General features: G+C 44.8%; 1 protein-coding gene across 30 annotated transcripts in view; it reads left to right on the plus strand.

The window, feature by feature from the left end:
* AMOTL1 (angiomotin like 1) overlaps nucleotides 1–23,013 on the plus strand; it is a 185,867-nt gene that overhangs the window by 59,916 nt on the left and 102,938 nt on the right. The window contains exon 1 of one of the 30 annotated variants that reach the window (XM_008262495.4): nucleotides 3,060–3,361. The exons of the other annotated variants lie outside the window; for them this stretch is intronic. Within the exon in view, the coding sequence (XP_008260717.1) occupies nucleotides 3,313–3,361 (49 nt within the window). The 5' untranslated portion in view covers nucleotides 3,060–3,312. Of the gene's footprint in view, nucleotides 1–3,059; nucleotides 3,362–23,013 lie in introns of those variants that run through there. 30 annotated transcript variants of the gene reach the window in all.

Below are 23,013 nucleotides of genomic sequence, written 5' to 3' on the forward strand. Positions count from 1 at the left end.
TTTCCATTTAATGTTTTCAGACCATGAATGAGCACAGATAACCATATAGGGGTTTGTCAAGTCTGGCATTGGTGTGACCATTTTACGTTTTTGAAAAGAGATCAAAAGAAAACATGTTGGGAAGCAGCACAGTTTGTGTTTCCTTTCTTGTGTCTGTCCATACCTTTGCTAGAATTGGCCTCCTCTTAGCATTTCTTGATACTTGCCCCCTCCCTTTTCTATGCAAAATCAGTCATTCATCCATGCTCCCACAGTGCTTTGTTTTTAACCTCCAGTAGGTCAAACATCAGCCTTTACCATGCACGTATTAACCCTTGATGTAGTAAATGCTTCTGGAAGAGAACTGCAAGAGCACTGGAGCCCAGTGAGCCAGCAGGAAATCAGTGTGATGGGAATCACACAGGTGGATTCTAAGACTCTGTCTTACTGATTCTGAAATTTGGAGGTGGGATATGACAGATTTAACTGTTTGAATGCTTTGGGCCAGAAATCATACTTTGGAAAGCACTATAGGACTTGGACTTTAAAAATATCATTACTTGTCCTAGAAGCAAATGAAATACTTTGATCAAGGCGGCTTGGGTGCATTCCATCATTGATTTGTTCATTCAAGAGTCATTAATGGAGAACTAGGAATTGTAGGGACCTGTCCTGGGTGAGGCTGTGCAGCAGCTATTCCTTATGTGGTCACATCTGTATACTCTTTTGCCATTTGACTTCTCCTTCCGGGCAAATTTAGGCTATTAGAGCCTGTCCAAGTCTAGGCATTAACTGGTAAGTGTGTCCACAGGTAGGTGCAGAGAAGAATGGGGGGGAAGAGATAACGTGTTAATAGAGAGCTTAACTGCCTTGGTATTTCAAATTCCTGGAGAAGGAAAGGGTTTCTAACTTTCGCTGAATTCATAAAATGTGCCTGGCACTTGACATATATTATCTCATCTAATTCTCACAATAAACCTTTGGGCTGAGTGTTGTTACTCTGTTTTTACAGAGGAGGAAGTTGCGGCTCAGGTTAAGTTACTGTCCAATTCTGGAAATAGCATCTGAACTAGAACTTGGGTTTTACTGTCAAGGCAGTGCTCATTCTCCTGTATCTGAATGCTTACCTCACTCTTCTTTCATCACGGCCTCTGTGCTTGTCTGAGTATCTTGGAACCACTGGAACATGCTGGTACCTGCCTGTTTGGAGTTAGATTGCTCTCTGGGCCGTCCCAAAGAGTGCTCAAGTTGGCCTGCCACCTTGATAACTTTCATAGGGGTGAGTAAAAGACAACTTGAAAAACTGGCCTCCAGCAGTACTTTCTGAGTTACTAGGAAGCTGATCACTCTGTTTCAGTGTGTGGAGTCTGGGCTAGGTCCACCTTGAGAAGATTCTTGAGCCGGCAAGCTGTGCCCAGCATCTCACCTCTAGCATCTGATAGAGGGACCAACTTCCTAAAACTTCCTCTGGCCCCGACTCCTGTAAACTTTCCCGGCTTTGCTACTTCTCGTGCCTCTTCCTTTTCTTCCTCCTGCTTTCCCTGTTTTGAAGTTGTAGACCTTCTCCAAACTGACCTTCACAACTTCATCCCCCTGTCCCTGACTTCTCACCCCCACCCTTGATCCTCTTACCCAGGGACAGTCAGTCACTCAACCTCATTCTCAAGCCAGTTCCTCCTCACAACTCTGCTTCTTCCACCATGAATCTGATGACCCATTCTTCCAAGAATGGTCCATTCTTTCTATGAGCCAGGCCCCAAATCCGGGTTAAATTGATTAGATTGTTCTTTCCTCCAGGATAACTGTCTTGTCAGTGAAAAGAGTAAACTCTCACTTAAGAGATTTGATATCTTTATTCATGATATTTGGAATCTTCAAAGACATGGTATCTCTCTGGGTAAAATGCAGATAAGAATAGTCCTTACCCAATGGAGTTGCAGGGGAGGAAAATGAAATAATGCCTAAGTGCATAGGTTATCTGCAAAATACTACCCTATTTTATGCAAGGGACTTGAGTGTTAGGGATTTTGATATCCACAGAGGATCCTGGAACTGATCCCCTGCTGATAATGAGGCAAAATTCTAACTGTTAAATGATTGCCTTTGGGTCTTATCTAGAGAGAAGAGGTGACTGAGCCAGGGGCTTTATCAGAAAATCAGAAGAATAGTCTGCAATCAGGACACACAGACCCACTCGAGGGGTAAAACTGCTGGCGGAAGAGCCACAATTCAGGCGCAGATCCCCGAAGGCCTGGCACAAGGAGAGCAGAGGGGAGCACTGGAGAGAAGGCTGGGCGCGTGTTCATTCTCTTGCTAATGTGGGAAGCAGCTGCTAGGTTACCTTGTGGGCTCTCCTCTGAGCAGCATAGCTGCCCCAGAAAGCCAAGGCAGAAGTGTCGTGGGGCAGGTTGGGCACCCCGCTCAGGGTTCTGGAGGGCAACCAGCATAGTCGGGCCCGATGGGGTGGGTTGGGAGTGTTGACCACTGCAGCCTGCGTTAAGAGGTGGGGCAAAAGCGGCAACATTTTTCCGACACACTTCCCTTGCCCCTGCTCGCGTTGATAATGGCGGGGGAGTTAGTGGCCCTTAGGAGGTATGGTTCGGGGAAGACATTTACTGTCTCAGCCTGTAAGGCTATTTTTGCTCAATGGGGCATGATGGCTGCCTGTCGCCCCTTTCCAGTTCGGAGGCACTGGAGCTTGGAGCATGCTGTTGAAAATGTAGCTATTTTCCACTAGTAAATCCCACTTAAGGAGTCGGGGCAGGGGCGGGGGCGAGAAACAACACTCAGCCTAAGCAGAACCTAACCTACACTTTGGGGGGGAAGAGATGGAAACACATTTCGTGCGGAATTGGCCCGTTGGGAAGGAAAACAAAGTTGCAGGAGGGCGAACTGGCGAGAGTCTGACTTTAATTAAGGAAGGGGAGGCTGTCGCCCTCCTAAGTCTCCGGGAGACACGTCAGCTGGAGCTCGGGCAGTCCCAGGCGGGCAGTCCCGCGGGCCTGGGGCCGGGCTCTAGGGCCCAGCGGCCGGGCGCCGGGGCGGGGGTGGAGTGTAGGGTTGCAGTGACGAGCCCGGGCGACCCTCCCCGGCCGGCGCGCGCGGGAGCGGGGAGCGCAGGCGGCGGCGGGCGCGCGCGGGACGCTCTAGGACCCAGCAGCGGTTGTCCGGTTTGGGGCTGGAGGTGAAGCCCTGGCATTTCCCTCCTTCCTGTGTGAATGGGGCTGATTGTCGGGAGCCAGCCACTTCCCCGCGCTACCCCACGCCATGCGCAGCGCGCTGCCCGGCAGCCGCCTTCCCCAGCCGCGGGACTGAACTAGCCATGGTCGCCTCATGTGGAGGGCAAAGTTGCGCCGGGGAACTTGTGAGCCTGCGGTGAAAGGTAACCAGCCCCCGCGCGGGGTGCAGGGAGGGCATCTCCGAGCCTCGGCGCGAAGGACCCAGCCGTCAGGTGCCGCCCCTGCCACTGCTGCGGCTCGGCGCAGGGGCGCTCCGCGCAGGGGGGCTCCGCGTGGGGGGTCAGGGGGGAGATCGCCTCTGCTTGGGTCAGCCGACTCGGCGGTGGGGATCGGGAGTGTCCCTTACAGAGTCTCATTCTCGAGTACCTAAATTTAAAAGAAAGAAAAAGCAGAAGCCGTTCCCATAGCCACCCTCCAGGTACCCCGGTGCCGCGCCGCCCCGCGCCCCGCCGCGGTCTGGGAAGTTGCGTCCACGGGCCGGGTGCAGGCGCGCTCCCGCGCGGGGCCGGCGTTCCCGAGGGGGCGCTGCCATATGGCTGGACTCTCCGAGCCGCGCCCGCGCGCGGGACTCCCGGCTGCCGGACGGAAGGGGGTGTCCGGGGGCCGCTTTCCTCGGCTCCAGACAAAGGCGCACTCCCCGGCCAGCGCGACGGGCCCTGGCGCTCAGGGCTGGACCCTGCCCGGTCCCAGGCACTACGCGGCTGGCGGTTGTGGGCGGCGAGGGGGTCGCGCTCGGGAACCCCCAGCCTCCGACCGCCTTAGCTGCTGCCCCTTCTTTGTTCTGCCCAGACAAGTTTCACTAATCGGGGAGTGCGGTCTGGTTGTTGTTTGCCTTTAAGGGAAGCTGGTTTCAGGAGGTGTGGGGAGGAATTAAACTTTCCAAGTGGAACTGGTTTTTCTTGGAATGTGACATTTGTGGCAGGAGGAGGTTGGCACGTCGGCTGATGACAGCCGAGTGGGGCCGGGGCCCTGCGCCGGGGCAGGGGCAGAACGTGCCCGCAGGCAGCTGGGCTGGAGGAGGCGGCGGAGCCCTGGCGCGCACCTCCCGGGCCTCGGCCGCCTGGACCGAGCTCGCGGCGACGTTTCCAAGTTTACCCCCGCGAGGACCTCAGGCCGAGCGAGAACCCTGGGTCCCTGCGTGCAGCAGCCCGCGCGGCGCCGCGCCCTCCTCGTCGCATCTTGACTGGAGACTGGGGAGACTTTGCCTTTCCATTTTTGCTGAAAGGATTTGGCTTTGGTGTTGGCTTCTGTGTGTGGTGTGTGTGTGTGTATGTGTGTGTGTGTGTCTCACCTGGGCTGGAACCCTGGGCCCTGGTCCGCGGCTTCCCGAGGCTTTGCGGTTTGGACCCAACGTTTGGTTCCCCTGGTCCCTCCGCTCCCACGTCCTGGGCGTTCACGATTGCCTTTCTTCAACTGAGGCAGAGCACGAGAATCGAGTTTTTGTACAGCTATAAAAGCCCTTGGTGGAGGGAGGGGAGAGGAGTGTCGGGAGAGCCATTTGTGACAGTTTCAAGACGTTTTTGACTACCCCAAACAATATTGTGTTAACCTGCTCACCATAAGCGAATCAAACCGGAACAGAGGGATATTAATAGCCACAATTCCAGAAGATTTCCTTCCTTTTCGGGTGCGAACTCATGGCTTGAAACGAACAATCATGGCTCCCTGCTTCCAAAACTGGCCTATGGGTGCCTGCCAAACTGGCTGAGATTTCCCCTGGCCGCCTCCCACCCTGGACCTGGGAGCTGTGGACTCATTAGGGCTCTCTGCAGAAGGCCAGTTCTTGAGGGATCCAGAGGAAGGCGACCTTGGTTTCCTAGCATGGGGCTGTGTGCATTGTAGTGTGTATCTGCTGCCAGTGCCCTAGAGGAGCAGGATGTGAGAACAACACTTCACCAGCACTCTGAGCTGTTCTGAAGGGGAGGAAAGCGCTGATTCCGACAGGATGGAATCTCGTAGGACGGAGAGCGCCTCTACTCTCCCCTAGGCTGCGATGGGGTGGGGGAGGGGGAGGGAGAGGGAAGGAGCAAGATGTTTGGTTCCCGGGTAGGAACGGGGCCCTAGGGGAAGGGAAAGCCTTGTAAATCTGCACCTATAACTCCTCTCTCCTCCCCCTTCTTTAAAAGCTGCATAGAATTCGTGGTCTCTTAGCTTCCGTGCAGATTGTGGAGGGTGAAGAATGCTAATGTACCAAAGGGTACATGGAGATCAAAGTATTGGAAAATGCCTGTTTTCGCGGATGAGTTTGAGTGTAAATGAGATTTTGAAGTGCTGTCCTTAAAAGCACCTGATTGCGGCACCCTGAGTGGGTTTACAGGAAGGCCTGCTGCCGACCACACGGGGCCAGTCGGTCTGGAGCATCCCGGTAGAGCACTGCCTTTTTGATGTGCACCCCTGTGGAGAGGTGTGAGCCAGGGCCTGGGGGAAGGATGGCGGAGCTGTTGAAATTAGATGGCGGTCTGGCTGGCTAGAGAGAGTGCTCTTAGGAAGTAGGGCCTCCAGGGACCCTGCTGAATTCCTTACTAGTATTTTGTGGGGAAATGATAAAACATTAATGAAGACTTAATTAATGCCACGACACAAGGGAAATGTTAGTCAAAATTGTAAAAAAAAAAATCTTATATTTTCAGGTAAGTTCATTAAAAGAAGTAACTTTGTAGGATCAGTAAATATTTCTAAAATGCAAAATTCCCTCAAAAACAATTTAGTCAGAGGTGGCTGTTTGCATTTTAAATGCATTTGGAAGCTCAGGTCAGAAAATCCTGCTGTGGGTTCTTATGACTTAGAATTCAGTAGGTGGTAGAATCCTTGAAAAGCAAGAGGTAGAATGGAGGTCACGTAGGAGGACATATTTGATTACAAGGTTTGTTGGAAATTGTTGAGGTTTTTGTTTGTTTGCCTAGTGATTTTTTTTTTTTTGGTTTGGCTTTGTTTTGTCTTGGAGGAGAGGCACAACGACATGAATCTTGGCCACTGTAGCTAGGACATCATACTACTTTTGCTGGAAGGGAGCCAGGAGCCACTCCTGCTGGGCTTGTGTGCTGGCACCTGCAGACTTCTCCTCTCACTTGTGAGGCCCTTGGCTCCACCCTTGTAACCAGGCTTTGAGACACCTTAGTCGGGTATTCTCATCCTGGGCACTGAGGACGGGACTCCTGGACTACCAGAGGGGCCCAATGGAGACTTTTTTTTGTCTTTTAGGAGGGAATAGGAGACTAGGTGTAAGGTATTAGGAAATGTAAGACTCTGGAGGATTGGATTGAAGTTTTCAAAAACCAAAGCCATCATCCTACAATGTGCATATAAGTCTGTGTTTTGGAACTTATTGTCCAATATTTTAGCTATGTACCTGTTTTGTGTTTGTAATTTTAAGTAAAATGTTTGTAGTTTACTTGCCTTTTTTTAAACTTTTTAATTTTAAATGATTTTAGCTTCGTGGGAAGTTGCAAAAATGGTAGAGAGGTCCTGTGTATCCTTCACCCAGTTTCCCCCATTGGTCATGTCTTACATAACTGTAGTGTAGTAGCTGTACCGGGAAATTGACACTGGACAATTTGCAGAGTGTAGTCAGAGTTCAGCAGTTTTAATGTACACATTTGTATTTGTGTTTGTGTGTGTGTGCAATATTTTTCCATTTGTATATGTTCATGTAACCTTCACCACCATCAAGATACAGAATTTTCTGTCATCACTTTTATGATCACTTCCACCCTGTTCTTGCTTCCCTCTGTCCCTAAATGCTAGTAACCCCTAATCTGATCACCATATGTATAATTTTGTCATTTCATAATGTTACATAAATGCAGTGTGTGACCTTTTGAAAATGACTTTTCACTTGGCATAATGTCTTTGGCATCTATCCAAATTTTTGTTTTTATCACTGGTTTGTTCTTTTTCCTTACCAAGTAATATTCCATGGTAAGGGTACATCCTGGTTTGTTTAATCATCCACCTATGGAAGGACATGTGACTTGTTGCTAGCTTTTGACAGTGACATTTTTAAGTTGCTATGGACATACAAGTTTTTGTGTGGTCATACATTATTTCTTTGGGATTAAGTCTAGGAGTTTGATTGCTGGATCTTATGTTAAATATATGTTTAGTTTTTAAGAATTTTAAGAATTTAAGAATTCAAGTCTACTTTTCAGAATGACTGTACCATTTTACATTCCTACCAGCAATGTATAAAAGGGACAATTTCTGTGTATCCTCAGCAACATTGTGTTTTGTCATGATTTTTTATTTTAGTTGTCCTAATATGTGTTCTAAGCATATGATTTAAAAAAATATATGTATGTGTGTGTGTGTGTATATATATATATATAAATAATATGTTTAAAAGGGAGAGAGAGAGAGAGATCCCATCCTTTGGTTCACTCCCCAAATTTCCACACAGATGAGACTGGGCTAGGCTCCTGTATGTGGCAGGGATCCAGCTACTGAGCCATTACCTGCTACTTCCCAGGGTGTGCCTTGGCAGGAAGTGGAGGCTGGGATCTGGAGTAGAGCTGGGACTCATGCCAAAGATGTAGGCATCCACCGTGCATTGTGGTCTTAATTTGTATTTCATGTATTCTTTGTCATTTCTAGTGAATGTATATTCATGCTTTTGCCTATTTTCCAACTTGGTTATTTGTTTTGCTACTGAGCTTTCAGAATTCTTTATATATTCTAGACACAAGTCCTTCATCAGACAATCTCCTTACATAAATATTTTCCCCAGTATTTGGTGGGTCTTTCCATCCTCTTATCAAGATCTTTTGCAGAACTAAAGATTTTAATTTGGTAAAGTCCAATTAATGAGTTTTTTTCATTGAGGTTTATGTTCTTGACCTCATATTTTAAAATATTTTGCCTAGGCTTATGCCCAAAAGATTTTTTTAAAAAAAGGATTTACTTATTTGAGAGGCAGAGTTACAGAGAGGAGAGAGGTCTTCCATCCTCTGTTTCACTCCCCAAATGGCTGCAACAGCCGGAGCTGGGCTGATCTGAAGCCAAGAGCCAGAAACTTTTTCCGGGTCTCCAACGTGGAGGGCCCAAGCACTTGGGGCATCTTCCACTGCTTTCCCAGGCCGTTAGCTGAGAGCTGGATTGGAAGTGGAGCAGCCAGAACTCAAACTGGCACCTATATGGAGGGTTGCTGGTGCCACAGACAGAGGCTTAACCTACTATGCCACAGCGCCGGCCCCTGAAAAATTTTTCTCCTGTTTTGTTCTAAAAGTTTTATAGCTTCACATTCAATTTGTAGTTCACTTTTATCCCTCTTAAGACATTTCGTGTCTTGTTGATCTTAAAAAACTACTAGGTGTTGACTCTGCAGTTAGTGCTAGGAAGTATACAGATGGGCTAGTGGGCACAGTTCCCACTCTGAAGAGCTCAGCAGATCCTGGGGGTTGCATGTGGGTATTACCATGTGCTAAGTACTATAACAGAGACAAATGTGATATGCTGTGGCAGCTCTGAGCAGAGAGGGCTCCATTTGGTCCAGGTGGCCAGGGAGGGCTTTCCTGGGCACTTTGCCTGAGCATGGTGGGATAAAACTTGTTTTTGCATTTGATCCAGTTTTTGATATCTTTATTGCTGTGAATTCATCACAGTGTAGGTTACTCTGGTTCTTGAACCCATGAAGAAGGATTTGGGGTAAAACGAGTGATTGAGGTCTTTTCTGAATAGCGCATGACCTGATAGTTTTAAAAAGTTGAGAATGCAATGCTTAAAACTCAGTAAAGAGTCTGAATCAAGTTGAATAGATTAGATTAGAATCAATGTCAATATGAAAAAGGAGATAGTGTTTTGGATTGTTTAGGAAGGATACATCTGGTTTGCTTCGTGGCCCTGCCATCTTGCTATGTGACCCCAGGGAATTTCACCTGCTGAAGCCTCACGGGTAAAATGGGGAGAGCAGCAGTTCTTACTTCATGGACTTGCATGTCGGTAAAATTAAGTAGTGCATACGTAGTACTTAGTGCAGTGCTGGGCACTTTGAAAGCACTCGGTAAATGCCTGCTATCACTATTATTGTTAAAATGGCACAGAGACAATTCACTGTATAACATTATGTGTATGTATTCTCATATGTTTCTTTTCTCTGAGAAACTGGAATCCCAGTTGTTATTCACAGACTCTTTATCTTTCCACAGGTGGGGGCACATATTTGTTGAATGAGGTTAGCAGCTAGGATGCTTTGTTCACGATCTAGCACTGTCCATAAAACGTATGCCTTTTCTCCACTTACAAACCAAGGTCTAAGTAAAGAATGATTTTCTCACTGCTTCTGACGACAGGAGGCAGCAGGAGGTGAGACTAGTCCTGAGAGTAGGCCGGTATTTATGGTGCTTGTCATCCTAGGTGTAGCAAGTCAGGGCTCATGTCTCCAGGATGGGTCCCAAACTCGATGACGGGCAGCTCTGCTTCCTTCTCCTCGATGACCAAGTCGTTTGTGTCCCAGAGGAAAGTGATGGGCCTTTGATGTCCAGGTGCAGGGCAGAGGTTCGGAAATGTGATGAGCATCAGAATCACGTGGAGGGCTTGTGAAGCTGCAGATGGCTGGGCCCCACTCCCAGAGTTTCCATTTCAGTGGGTCTTGGGTGTGACCTGAGACTTTGCATTTCCTACAAGTTTGCAAGTGATGTTGCTGCCGCTGCGCTGGGCCCACAGGCTGAGGGCCACTGTTTCAGAGCACAGTCCGCTTTCCTCTCGAGCTGGACTGAGGTGCTTGCCCTTGGAACTCAGTCTGTTCATCGGTACATGCTGCAGTTGGAAGTACATTGAGTTCTAATGTTAATCGTTGGTGTACACAACTTTACTCTCTCCTCTAATCACCTCTCTTCTCTGCCTCTTTCCTTTCCAACCACGGCTTTTCCTTGTCTCAGTTGTCTCTCACTACTTGAAAGACATGCCATGTTTGAATATATGGCTATCATACAAGCCATATTGCCTTGTCACGTGGGCTTTGTGAAATAAATGTATTTACTGAATACTCATATTCTAAAGTTATTGTGGGACTTAATGCGCTAATGGAAATGAAAGGTTCACGTAACAGGAAAAGCATGGCACAGAATAGCTTATGGTTATTTTGTGCACCCTTGATGTCTCTTTGGCACGGACTTTCTCTCCTAATGCAGATCCGTTGCTGCTGAGGGGCTTGGGGACGATTGCATAGGAATCTTCAGGGTTATCATGGAGAAGGCTTCTGCACTGGATGACTGGTAGGACTGGGGTGTCTGAGCACTTTCCATTCTGAAATGTTTTGGAAAGACGTTGATATGTAGTTATAGTAATGACCGAAGAAGAGCTGTGTGCTGGAAAATTGTTTGAGCAGATACTAGAGTGCTAAGGGGTTTAGCTTCTCACAGTAGAAAAATAATTCCATGAATTTTTTTCCTGATGGCTTTAGAAGATGTGATTTGGCCCCCATCATTTTTTTTTAATTTCTAGACCTATATGGTTCTTAATAACTGCTAGCCACCTGCAGGTATTTAAATTAATGAAAATTAAATAAAGCTAAAAATTAACAACTCCAGACATGCAAGCCACAATTCAAGTACTTAATAGCCATTTCCATTGCTGCAGCAATTTCTCTTGGCCAGTGATGTTCTGCACTAAAACAGATTAGCTCTGTTTGATGACAGCACCACTGGCCTTCAGATGATGGGACAAGGACACATTTGCCACTATTCCTTTGGGGGTCTGGTGTGACTTGATTGGGAGCAGACACCTTGGGATGCTTGCTCTATTACCTTGAACCTCATTTTTGCCACTTCCATTTTTGGAGACTCATTTCATTTGGAAGGTGGGTCAGCATAGCAGCTGAGTTGTGATGGGGGCAGAGCTTACCTGGCTGTTACCATTTATTTATTTATTTACCTGGCTGTTACTGTTATGTTGTTTCTAGGGATCTTCAGCTTATGGGATTCTCCTAGTTATCTGGCCCTTGAGAGAAGCAAGTAGAAGTGATAGAATGGAATTAGCATTAGGAGTCCCTTCTCTTGGAGAAGGTTGTGAGAGGCCAGCCTGGAGTCCTCCACCTGTGCCAATTTCCCTGTTGAACCAGGTTTGGTCAACAAGAGGCAGGGGGCTTGCTCATCTCTCCAGTGTTTGGGCTTGCTCACACATCATTCCACACCGCATCATTCTTTTTTTTTTTTTTTTTTTTTTTTTACAGGCAGAGTGGACAGTGAGAGAGAGAGACAGAGAGAAAGGTCTTCCTTTGCCGTTGGTTCACTCTCCAATGGCCGCCGCGGCCGGCGCGCTGCAGCCAGCGCACCGCGCTGATCCGATGGCAGGAGCCAGGAGCCAGGTGCTTTTCCTGGTCTCCCATGGGGTGCAGGGCCCAAGCACCTGGGCCATCCTCCACTGCACTCCCTGGCCACAGCAGAGAGCTGGCCTGGAAGAGGGGCAACCGGGACAGAATCCGGCGCCCCGACCGGGACTAGAACCTGGTGTGCCGGCGCCGCTAGGCGGAGGATTAGCCTAGTGAGCCGCGGCGCCGGCCTCCACACCGCATCATTCTAACTGTTGTCTCCTTGGAAAACATTCTGTAGCTGTAAAGTTCCTTTCCTTGCTTGCCCTTCATTTAGCCGCCAGGTCCTTGCAGTTGACCACCTCTGAAGTGCTTAGCATGCCTTCCCTTCCTATGCCTGTCTCTATAACCCAGCCACTTTCAACACTCACTACCTGTCTCCTGGACTATTGTGCTGGTCCCCACTTCTGCACTTTGGTCTCTCAGGTGTCTTCAGTTCTGTTCTTCCTTCCCTCATTCCTCCTGCCATCCCACACCCTTCTCAGAACAGGCCCAGCAAGGTGCGGATGCTGGGTATCTTGTCTTCCAGGCTTGCTCTGCTTCCTTCCTGTGAGACGGAGGTTTGCACACACCCTTGGCCACCTGCCACGGAGGAAGGAGCGTCTCAGGTTCAGTTGCAGCTTCTCAGCTGTAATGGCAACTCTGGGTGCTGTGACCCAGGAATGTGGCCCGAGAAAGCAGATTTAAAACAGGCATTTTCTTTCCTGATGTGGTTGTATTCTGAAGGGCTCCAGAGTGGTGCAGCTGAGGAGGTGCTGGAGAGAAGAGAGGACATGAAATTTTCTGGTGAGGCCCTGTTTTTTGAGGGATTGGCCCCAAAGCATTACTGCTGCTTGGTCGATTTTTCATCTTGGTTGAAAGACATAAAGGCAGAGAGAGATTAGGGAATTTGCTTTTTCAGAATCATGGAAAGAAGTGAATGCAGTGCCTAATGTATAGCGTTGAATACAGTGCAGCAACACTAGCCTTGAATTTGTTGCAGAACACATGTAAAACAGTAAAGTTTCTGAAATAAAAGTTGGTCTAAGCATCCTTTATCTAAAGGAGTCAAAGAAAATGCCTTTAAAAAAGGTTTATTTACTTACATGAAAGACAGTTACATTGAGAGAGAGAGGGAGAGAGAAAGAAAGAGATAGGAGAGGTATCTTCCATCTTCTGGTTCACTCTTTTACTCACCAAATGTCCACAACAGCCAGCGTTGGGCTAGGCTGAAACCAGGAGCCAGGAACTCCATTCACATTTCCCCGGTGAGTGTCATGACTCCAAGTACTTGGGCCATCACCCTCTGGCCTTCCCAGGAGCATTTGAGCTGAATTGAGCAGAGCAGCCAGGACTCAAACCAGTGCTCCTTTATGGGATGCCTGCATTACTGACAGCACCTTAATCCACTGTGCCACGGCGCCAGCTCCAGAAAATGCCTTCTGAAATCATAATAACATGGGAATGTAATGTAAAAAGCACCACAAAAACATTAATGCAAATCTTGCAGGCAATATGGGTGTGAGTTTTTTTTATAAGGAGCTATTTATTAACTTGAAAGTTAGAATTACAGAGAGAGAGAGACAGAAAGATCATCCGTCTGCTGGTTCACTCCCTAAATGGCTACAACAGCTGGGTCTGGGGTCAGGCCAGAGCCAGGAGCTAGGAGCTTCTTCCGGATCTCCCACGTGGTTGCAGGGACCCAAGCACTTGGGCCATCTTCCACTGCTTTCCCAGACTCATTAGCAGAGAGCTGAATTGGAAGTGTCACAGCCAGGACTTGAACTGATGTACATATGGGATGCTGGCACTGCAAACAGTGGCTTAATCTGCTAAGGCATGGCACCGGTCCCCTGGTGTAAAATTTGTTCATACTAAAATTTGTTAAAGGATAATCCTACCAAGTCTTATTTTTGTATGATATTGACTGGCCTTCCAGATCAAATATGATTGCTGGGTGGCATGAACAATGGTGAATAAATTTTTCTTAGCTAACTTTTAGATTTAATTTTATAAAGTATTCAACAAAAAATTAACAATATGGGATCTAAAAGATCTACTCCAAGATATGAATTTTCTTAGCTCTGAGTTGAAATGTAAATTTTTTTCAGATTTTGTAGTTTCTTATGTTCAACTCTCTCCAAAATAGATTAAATTAGTGATTTATTTAGACAGCAATCACAGATATGCTGATACTTTGAGTTTTCTCAATTTCTCTTATAGAGGAAGGTACATGCTGAACATTAAGGGGCATGACATATCTTGTTTTTGGACAGACTATAAATCTGGATTTATAGTCAAAATTTGGTCAAAATTTGGATTCATGAGCAGTCAGTGTTCAATACGAAGCTATTGTATGGATAACTCTTGACTGAGTCAATGCTGAGGTGGAAAATTCAGTGAAAGGAAAATAAATGGATATAGTTTATTCATCTGATATTTGAAGGTCTTTCATCTGTTAGGAACTACTAGGTACAGGGTCCATGTCCTTTATTTCCATGGAGTTAATATTTTAAAATGAATGTAATGTAGTAAGATGTTAAAAAACAGAAGGCAAGTCTTGTCAATCATCTTATCATCATTAGTAAAATTTTTAAACATTTAGCACACAGTAAATCCTCAGCTATTTGGACCACCTGGAAACTGCATTGTTCTAGAGATGCGAATTTTTCATTTCTTTTCTTTTTTCTAAGGATAAATTTATGTATTTATTTATTTGAAAGGCAGAGCTATGGGGGGGGGTGGGGGAGAGTAGCAGAGAGAGAGTGAAATCTTCCATCTTCCATCTGCTGGTTCATTCTTCAGTGGCCTCAATGACCAAGCTGAAGTCAGGAGCCAAGAGCTTCATCTAGGTCTCCCACCTGGACTTGAGCTATCCTCTGCTGCTTTCTTAGGCCATTAGCAAAGAACTGGATTGCAAGTAGAGCAGCCAGGTCTCGAACCGGCACCCATAGGGATGCTGGCACTGCAGGTGGCAGCTTTATCCACTATAGCATAGTGCTGGCTCCGAGATGTGAATTTTCTACATGGCTGAAGGTAAATATTTTTGGTGGTAGTTTTTTTAGAGGATTGATCCCCACTGCACTTCCTCACCTCCTGTATTATGTGAATTTTGTTGATGGTTCAGATCATCTTTATAACACCGATTGCTGTGATATGTTGTTTGAACTAGCAGGGTAGGGTGGAGATTGGGAGGGAGCCATGACACAAATAGTTTCTGACAATGTGTAAGAACCATAGTTTTCTTCCAGTAGGATGTTTTGCCATCTATAGTTAATATTCCAAAACTGAAGGTACAAAATGATGCTACAATTAGTGTAAACATGCATTTGTGTGCTCTCTGAGTGGTGGTGGTGATGGGTCATTTTCTATTCCTTAAAGATCCTGGGCTCCGAGAGCCCTGGGCACTTGCAAGGTAAAACTTGATCAGCAACCACAGAAAGAAATAGAATTTCCAGAGATGTTACATTATGTTCTGGTCACAAAAAAATTAATTTAAAATTTTTTCAGAGAATCATAAATCAATTTTGAAATGCTGGATTTAGAAAAATTTTTCATTTATCTGTTGCAAGATAAGGGAGGTCAGGTTTTCCTTTTTCTATTATTTAATTAATCATCTTCTGCCTAGCCCGATGCAAGACTCACTTTTTGAAGATAAAAATTGGCCTTAAATAAAACATGCTCCTCAGGAAATATGCCCCCCCCCCACTGTTGGTCATAAAGAGTCAGTTTCTCCTATGTTGTCAATGAAAGGGACAGATTCATGTTAAGTAGATTTTGAGAAGGTTTGGAGTTCACATGTTAACCTTTATCCTTTTATGCCACAGATGAAATGGCAGAAAAATTAGGGAACAAAGATGCCAGAAACGGAGCTTTTTCCTCCTCACTTGTCATGTTGTGGTCAGAGGGCAAATCTGCCTCCTCCCGCTGTAACTGGTCTGTGGTCGTTCTGTGAATACAGAGCCTCCTAGACATTTGAAGGCTGTTTAGGAGGTGAGAGCCTGTTTTCTTATGCCTTCTCCAGGTCCACTTGGCTCTTGGTTTGCATGCCAGGGCCGTCAGATAGTTGGGGCTTTGAAGAACCATTGGATAAAACTGTGTATTCTTTTGTTTTTGGTCTTTTATGGTAGAATCATAGTGCCAAGCTTATTTTCGTAGAAATTGTGTATTTTAGATCTTTCCTCATCCTGAAATCTTTTGAAAATTGAAAATGTAATTTTAGGTCCATTTGTCAGTTAGCTGAATACTCTGGTTTAAATGAAACTCTAAAAGCCTTCATCTCCTATCTTGCTGCTGGTTTTTTAAAAATACTTAATAGAGAGAGCTAGAGAGCAAGAGAGAGAGCACCCTTATCTGCTGTTCACTTCCTAGTGCCCTGCGCACTAAAACCACAAGTACAATCTAGGTCTCCACATGGGCTGGCAAGGACCCAATCACTTGCGCCATCATCATTGTTACCTCTGTATTGTCAGGAAGCTGGGATTAGGATCCAGGACTGGGATCCTAGACATTCTGAAATGGAATGTGGTGTCCTAACCAGTAGGCTAAACTCCCACTCCTTGCTGCTATCTTTTAAAAGCTCACTGCTTTGATTATCTTTTGAAAGAGAATCTTACAAAGGTCCTGTTCCCATTTACTGATAAGGTAATGAACACCATGAAACTCAATCATTGGTTCAAGTTCTTGCTAGTGAATCGTAGAGCCAGAATTCTTACGTGGTTTAAAAAGCAGATTTGCCAAAACAAACAAAACAAAACAAAAAATGACACATCCTTTCTTCTGATTTAGTAAATATTTTCTTCTGTATCTTTTTTGTTCTTTAAATCTTTTTGATTCCCTGATCTTTCGACTTCACAGCATCTTTCTCTTTCCTGCTCAGTCCTTGTGTCTTAACATCCTTTCTTTTGTCCAAGGACAGACTTGACTTCCTGCTTGGCAAGTTATTACAGCTTATTTCTTCCCCACCTTCTAAAAGAATCTCACGGAGCCTTTTATTCCCCCTAGTGAAATAATCATTGTTGATTTATATTCTATTTTATAAAAATTCCTCAAGGGCAAGAAGGTGCATTCAAGTGCAGGTGTTTTCTGAGTGGGTGGCTGTCTCTGTTCAAATGCATTTTCTTTCAACAACAGGGGCCCGTTCCTCTGACTGACTTCAAGCAGCACCTCCATCAAAGAGCTTCTGTGTGTCTTCAGGCTTCACTGATTTCCAGGGGCTGTAGGCATCTTCCTTCACCTGGGCAGGGGGATAACTCATTCTGTGATAACTGGCTTTCAACATTTTCATCTTAAAATTCTCATGACGTTTCACCATCTTTTATACTTTTCCCCCCATGGAAGAGGCTGCGTGAGGTAGAATTGTTTCTCAAAATGTGGACTGTGAAACCCTCGGGTGGGGGTGGGCGATGATCCTTGAGACCCAAAAATTCTTCTTCTTTTTTTTTAAAAGATTTATTTTATTTATTTGAAAGAGTTACAGAGAGAGGTAGAGACAGAGAGAGAGGTCTTCCATCTGCTGGCTCACTCCCCAGATGGCCACAAGGGCCAGAGCTGCACCAATCCAAAGCCAGGGGCCAGGAGCTTCTTCTGGGTCTCCCATGTAAGTGCAGGGACCCAAGGACTTGGGCCATCTTCTACTGCCTTCCCAGGCCATAACAGTGAGCTAGATCAGAAGAGGAGCAACCAGGACTTGAACTGGCACCCATATGGGATGCCAGCACTTCAAGCCAGGGCTTTAACCCACTGTGCCACAGCGCCACCCCCCAAAAAAACTATTCTTATAACATTAAGATCTACAAGCGGTGTTTGAGATGTTAATGGAAAATGCATTTATAAAAACGCTATGTATGGATTTCAAAATTCTTTTGCACTGAAATAAACTTACCTTTTCATCCCACGTTTCCATGAACTTTTTTTTTTTTTCAAAGATTTATTCACTCATTTGAGAGGCAGAGTTACAGACAGAGAGCAGGAGGGACTGAGAGAGAGGTCTTCCATCTGCTGGTTCACTACCCAAATGGCTGCAACGGCTGGAGCTGGACCAATACAAAGCTGAGAGCCAGGAGCTACTTCTGGATCTCCCATGTGGGTGAGGGGCCCAAGCAGTTGGGCCACCTTCTACTGCTTTCCCAGGCCGCAGCAGGGAGCTGGATTGGAAGAGGAAAAGCTGAACGTGAACTGGCACCCATATGGGATGCTGGCGCCGCAGGTGAAGGCTTAGCCCGCTCCGCCACAGTGCCAGCCTCCATGAACTTTTTAAAGTTTGCTCATCCAGGCACCTTTCTCACTGCATTGACATTTGCACTGATGGTACAAAAGCAATGATGGGTCAATCTGCTGGTGCCTTAGCATGGATCAAGAAAATGCTGTGCTAATATCGAGTCTGCTGCTAACCCACAAGAAAACAAAGAGCATTTCACGTAAGAGCATTCTAGTTGAAGCAGCACAAATAATTAACTTTATTAAGTCTCAAGCCTTGAGTACATCTTTTTAACATACCGTGTGATGAAATGGGTAGTATGCATAAAGTGTTTCTGCTACAAACCAAGGAAAAGCTATTGTGTGATTGAGTCATAAGAAATATTAAACTAGCTGCTTTTTTTCATGGAGCCATATTAACTTGAAGAACAAATGACAAACTATGACTACTCTGACTTGGGTATTTGGTAGCTGTTTTCTCAAAAATTTATAAAGGGGACCTGGCATTTTAAGAAAAACAAGTGACTATTTATTTCCAATGATAAAGCCCAAGCTTTCAATTGAAAACTGGATTATGGAATTTTGGAAAACTTGTGTCTGCCACTGTGAATTTAACAGCTTCCCAACAGGTAAAAGACTTTTCTGATGATTAAGATCCATGTTATATTAAGAAGTGTGATTTTGTCTATATTACTTATTTGAAATGTTTTAATATATGGAAGTGATGAATAATTAAGTAAAGTGTTATTTTACAAATGACCAATGTAGTAGGGTACTTTAAAACACTTGTGAAAAAAGAGAATTAAAGGATAAATTTAGGGGAGTGGAAGTTTAGCTCAGCAGTTAAGATGCCAATGCAACACCCACATCCCATGTTGGAGTGCCAGGGTTTGAGTCCAGCTGTGGCTCCTGACTCCAGTTTTCTGCTAATGCAGACTATAGGAGGCAGCAGTAGTTGGGCATAGACCCTGCCACCTATGCAGATGACTTGATTTGAGTTGGCCTGGCCCAGTCCTGGCCATTGTAAGTATTTGAAGAGTAAAGCGACAGATGAGAGCTCTGTTCTCTATCTTTCTTCTATTTGAACTAAAAAAAAAATGCATATATATCAGATATATATTAAGGACAAGTTTTTTTGGTACCAAAATTGTGAAATCCATATCATTTTTTTTCCATCAAATGCATTTTCTGCAAACTTTTTGAAGACACACTTGTATACGTAGATTTTAGCATTTTTGGCATCAAAATAAATTTTATATTTCATTCCACTTTCTACAGACTTTTTGAAGTACTCTTGCATGATGTTATAAAATCTTAGATGTTTTAAAAATAAAGGTCTCGGGGCCCGCGCTGTGGCTTAGTGGGTAAAGCTGGCACCTCCAGTGCCGGCATCCCATATGGGCACCAGTTCAAGTCCTGGCTGCTCCACTTCTTTCTCTGTGCTCTCTGCTATGGCCTGGGAAAGCAATAGAAGATGGTCCAAGTCCTTAGGCCGATGCACCCACATGGAAGACCTGGAAGAAGCTCCTGACTCCTGGCTTCAGATCCGTGCAGCTCCAGCTGTTATGGCCAATTGGGGAGTGAACCAGCAGATGGAAGACCTTTCTCTCTCTCTCTCTCTCTCTCAGTCTCTCTGCCTCTCTTTCTCTCTGTGTGTGTGTAACTCTGACTTTCAAGTGAATAAATATATCTTTAAAAAAAAACTGTCTCCAGCATGTGAAAAATAAGCCAATAGATGTTATGGTAATAGGGCGTAGATGAGTATCAGTGAAAAGGCCACTTCTATGGTTTCACTTGTTAAGTTTTGCTGTAGTTTCAAGAAAATAATCACAATGATCTGGAAAGGTTATTAAAATACTCCTTCTTTTGCCAACCATATATTTGTATGAGGCCAGATTTTCTTCACTGCTTCAACCAGAAATTATACAGCAACAGATTGAAAGCCAAAGCAGATAGGAGAATCCAGCTGTCTTCTGTTAAGCTAGACACTACAGATATTTGCAAAATTATAAATCAATACCATTCTTTTCACTGCTTTTTTTTAAAAAAAAAAGAAATGAGTGATTTTTCATAAAATATATAATTTATAATTAGTTTGCTGTTATTTTTAAATGAATTGACAGATACTTTAATGCTCTTCAGTTTTAATTTCTAACATGTTGGATATTGATAGGCATGGCACACATAAACAAAAAGCTTGTTGTGTTCTCAGTAATGTTTAGGAGTATAAAGGGTCCTGAACCAAAGTGCTGTTGGTACAGTCATAAAAGTCATTAACTTTGGAGGCAAACTAGCTGGGCTTGAATCATACTTTTGCCTCTTAATATTTGTGTGACTTTGGGCAAGTTATTCTTAGTGCTATAGTTTTCTCATCTTGGAAGTGCAGATAATGTTCGTAGAGTTGTGAGGATTGAGTTCATGCGAGTCGCTCAGAACAGAACAATGCTTGGTTACTTCCCCTTACCCCTTCCCAAGGCCTGTAGCTGATTTTGCCTCCAGGAAGTTTTCTTTTGCAGCATGTTTGCTTCCCTCTCAACATCATTTTAATGGTAAATTTGGGGTTCTTGAACTGGGATTTTTAGTGAATTCTGTGTAGCTGGACATGGAATTTGAGTGTATGTGTACATTCTTCTAGACCCAGGGAGAAGTTCTGTAACTTTTGACAGATGTTTTTAATGGATTATCCATGATCCCAAACAGAACAACCAAAGAGGAGAAAGAGGTAGGTGTACCCCAAAGGTCAGTTCTAGATCATGTATGTGTGCTCTGAGATGGACGTGAACGCTGACATCCCAGCTCACTGCTCCACGCTATCGTGAGCTTGCCCATTTCATGATATTCCTGAGCTGTTGGCCATTGTCTGCTTTTATACATCAGTTTCTCACTATACTGTCAGATTTGGGTCCCATACCTGGCACTGTGTCACCCATGGCAGGTGCCCAGTGTCATATACCTTTGTGGAATGAATGAACAGACAAATGAATTTGTGAATAATCCTGCCTTTTGTTGCTAATTAAAATCACAGACCTATGATCTTTTGTAACTTATAGGAGTTATAAGAAAACCAAATACTCTCCCAAGTAACTTGGTATTTTAAAATGTCATTTAAATTCTGTGGAATGCTTTCATGCCCTCGTCATTGACTTTGCATCTCAGCCCTATGGTTATGAGCTGTGATCCAGGATGTGGTTCCTGTTCTTGTTTAGGTGCAAAGGAGATAATGAAACCAATTTCTCAGGGATGCAAGGATTGCCTGAGATCCTGTTTGTGTCATGTCTTGTTGAATATTATTATTTTCTGTCTTCCTTTCACCATAATTATATAGTTGCTTGTCTTACATAGACTTTTTGGCTATAGTAGGCCACTACAACCAATTAATATGTGTAGCTGGTTCGCATTAACTCACTTAAATCCTCCTAACAATTCCATGAGGATTATCCTCCATTCCCAGCCTAGGATTTCTGTTTCAGGTTTATTAAGCATTTATATATAATATGCTAGGCATTTTCACAGGCTTTACTTCATCAAATTGTTGAATTAGGTGTATTTTTGTCATAATTGTTGCTATGTAATAGTATTTTGGATGTAACTGAAATTCGCCATATAGCCATACCCAGTTATTCAGATTTGCAATTATAAAATTTAGTATTGGCTTTGATAAAATGTGCATTTGTTAAGAAGTAACATAATACGTGAAGAATTCTTCACTTTAAAAAGAATTAGTGGAGGTAGGTTGGTTTTAGGAATAATTAACTCTTCTTTACTTATCATCATTATTTGGACTTATTCTGTCCAACACATTTTGTACTTAAAGCGTGATAGATTTACAAAATCTCCATTGACCACAGCTTTCCGACTGTGCATGTGTGGTATGTACAAGAGCCTGTCTGGCAGAGAGGTACAAGTTTCTGAGCCTGGACTGCATTCAAATGGTCTGTGAAGGATAGTCAAAAGCATTTATTTCGGGTCTGCCCTTGTGGAGAGGCCCATGTTGCAGATCTGATGTGGGAACTTGGAAGTGGTGTTTGCAACAGATCCCACGAGTGGTTCTGACATACTGCGGGCTTGGCACTCATTGTTAAAAGTAGAAACTCCGTCACGAAACTGTGGCCAGAATGAAGGGATGAGGAAGTATGTTTTCATCAGTCATCCTGGTGTTCTGGTAGTAGGCAGGAAATGTGTGCATTGTTCCCTAAGCTTTTTTTTTTTAATCATGTAAATAAAATGGTACTGGATCCTTCCATGTCTCAGACCTGTACGGAAGGAAACTCTCCCAGTACCTTTCCATCATCAGGAACATTTCACTAAAACTCCCCTGATTTTAATATAAGAACTTAGGTAGGAAGAGAGGATAGAGTTAGTTTGCCTATTGCCAGCTCTTTGGAGGGCAGAGGGCGTGCAGTAAGAAGAGCTTTGCTCCTGGAGGAACTATGCTGCTGGCTATTTTTTTTTTTAAGGTTTTTATTTGTTTGTTTATTTATTTGAGAGGTAGAGTTACAGACAGAGAGGGGCACACACACACATACACACACACACACAGAGCAAATCTTCCTCCCTCTGGTTCACTCCCTAATGGCTGCAATGGCTGGAGCTGAGCTGATCTGAAGCCAGGAACCAGGAGGTTCTTCAGGGTCTCTCACCTGGGTGCAGGGGCCCAAGCATTTGGGCCATTTTCCATTGCTTTCCCAGGCCATAAGCAAAGAGCTGGATTGGAAGAGGAGCAGCTGGGACACGAACCAGTGCCCATAAGGGATGTCAGCATCACAGGTGGAGGCTTAGCCTACTTTGCCACAGTGCTGGCCTACTGGCTAGTTTTCACTGTGGGTATTATTTACCCTCAGTACTATTATCAACAAAATGGGGATAAGGTGGTGACCATTAAATGTACTTTTTTTAAAAAAGATTTATTTGTTTATTTGAAAGTCAGAATTACACAAAGAGAGAAAGAGACGCAGAGAGAGAGAGAGAGGTCTTCTATCTACTGGTTCACTCCCCAGTTGGCCTTAATGGCCAGAGCTGCGCCGATTTGAAGCCAGGAGCCAGGATCCTCTTCCGGGTCTTCCACATGGGTACAGGAGCCCAAGGACTTGGGACATCTTCTGCTGCTTTCTCAGGCCAGAGCAGAGAGCTGGATCGGAAGTGGAGCAGCCGGGACTTGAACCGGCACCCATATGAGATGCTGGCATTGCAGGTGATAGCTTTACCCGCTATGCCACAGCGTTGGCCCCTAAATATACTTTTATAGTATCCCTGTACCAACACTGTCAGTGGATGGTAGCTCCTGTTATTATTGACCACACTCTTACTACTAAAGGG

This window comes from Oryctolagus cuniculus, chromosome 1 (genome assembly GCF_964237555.1).
Source record: "Oryctolagus cuniculus chromosome 1, mOryCun1.1, whole genome shotgun sequence".
NCBI lineage: Eukaryota > Metazoa > Chordata > Mammalia > Lagomorpha > Leporidae > Oryctolagus > Oryctolagus cuniculus.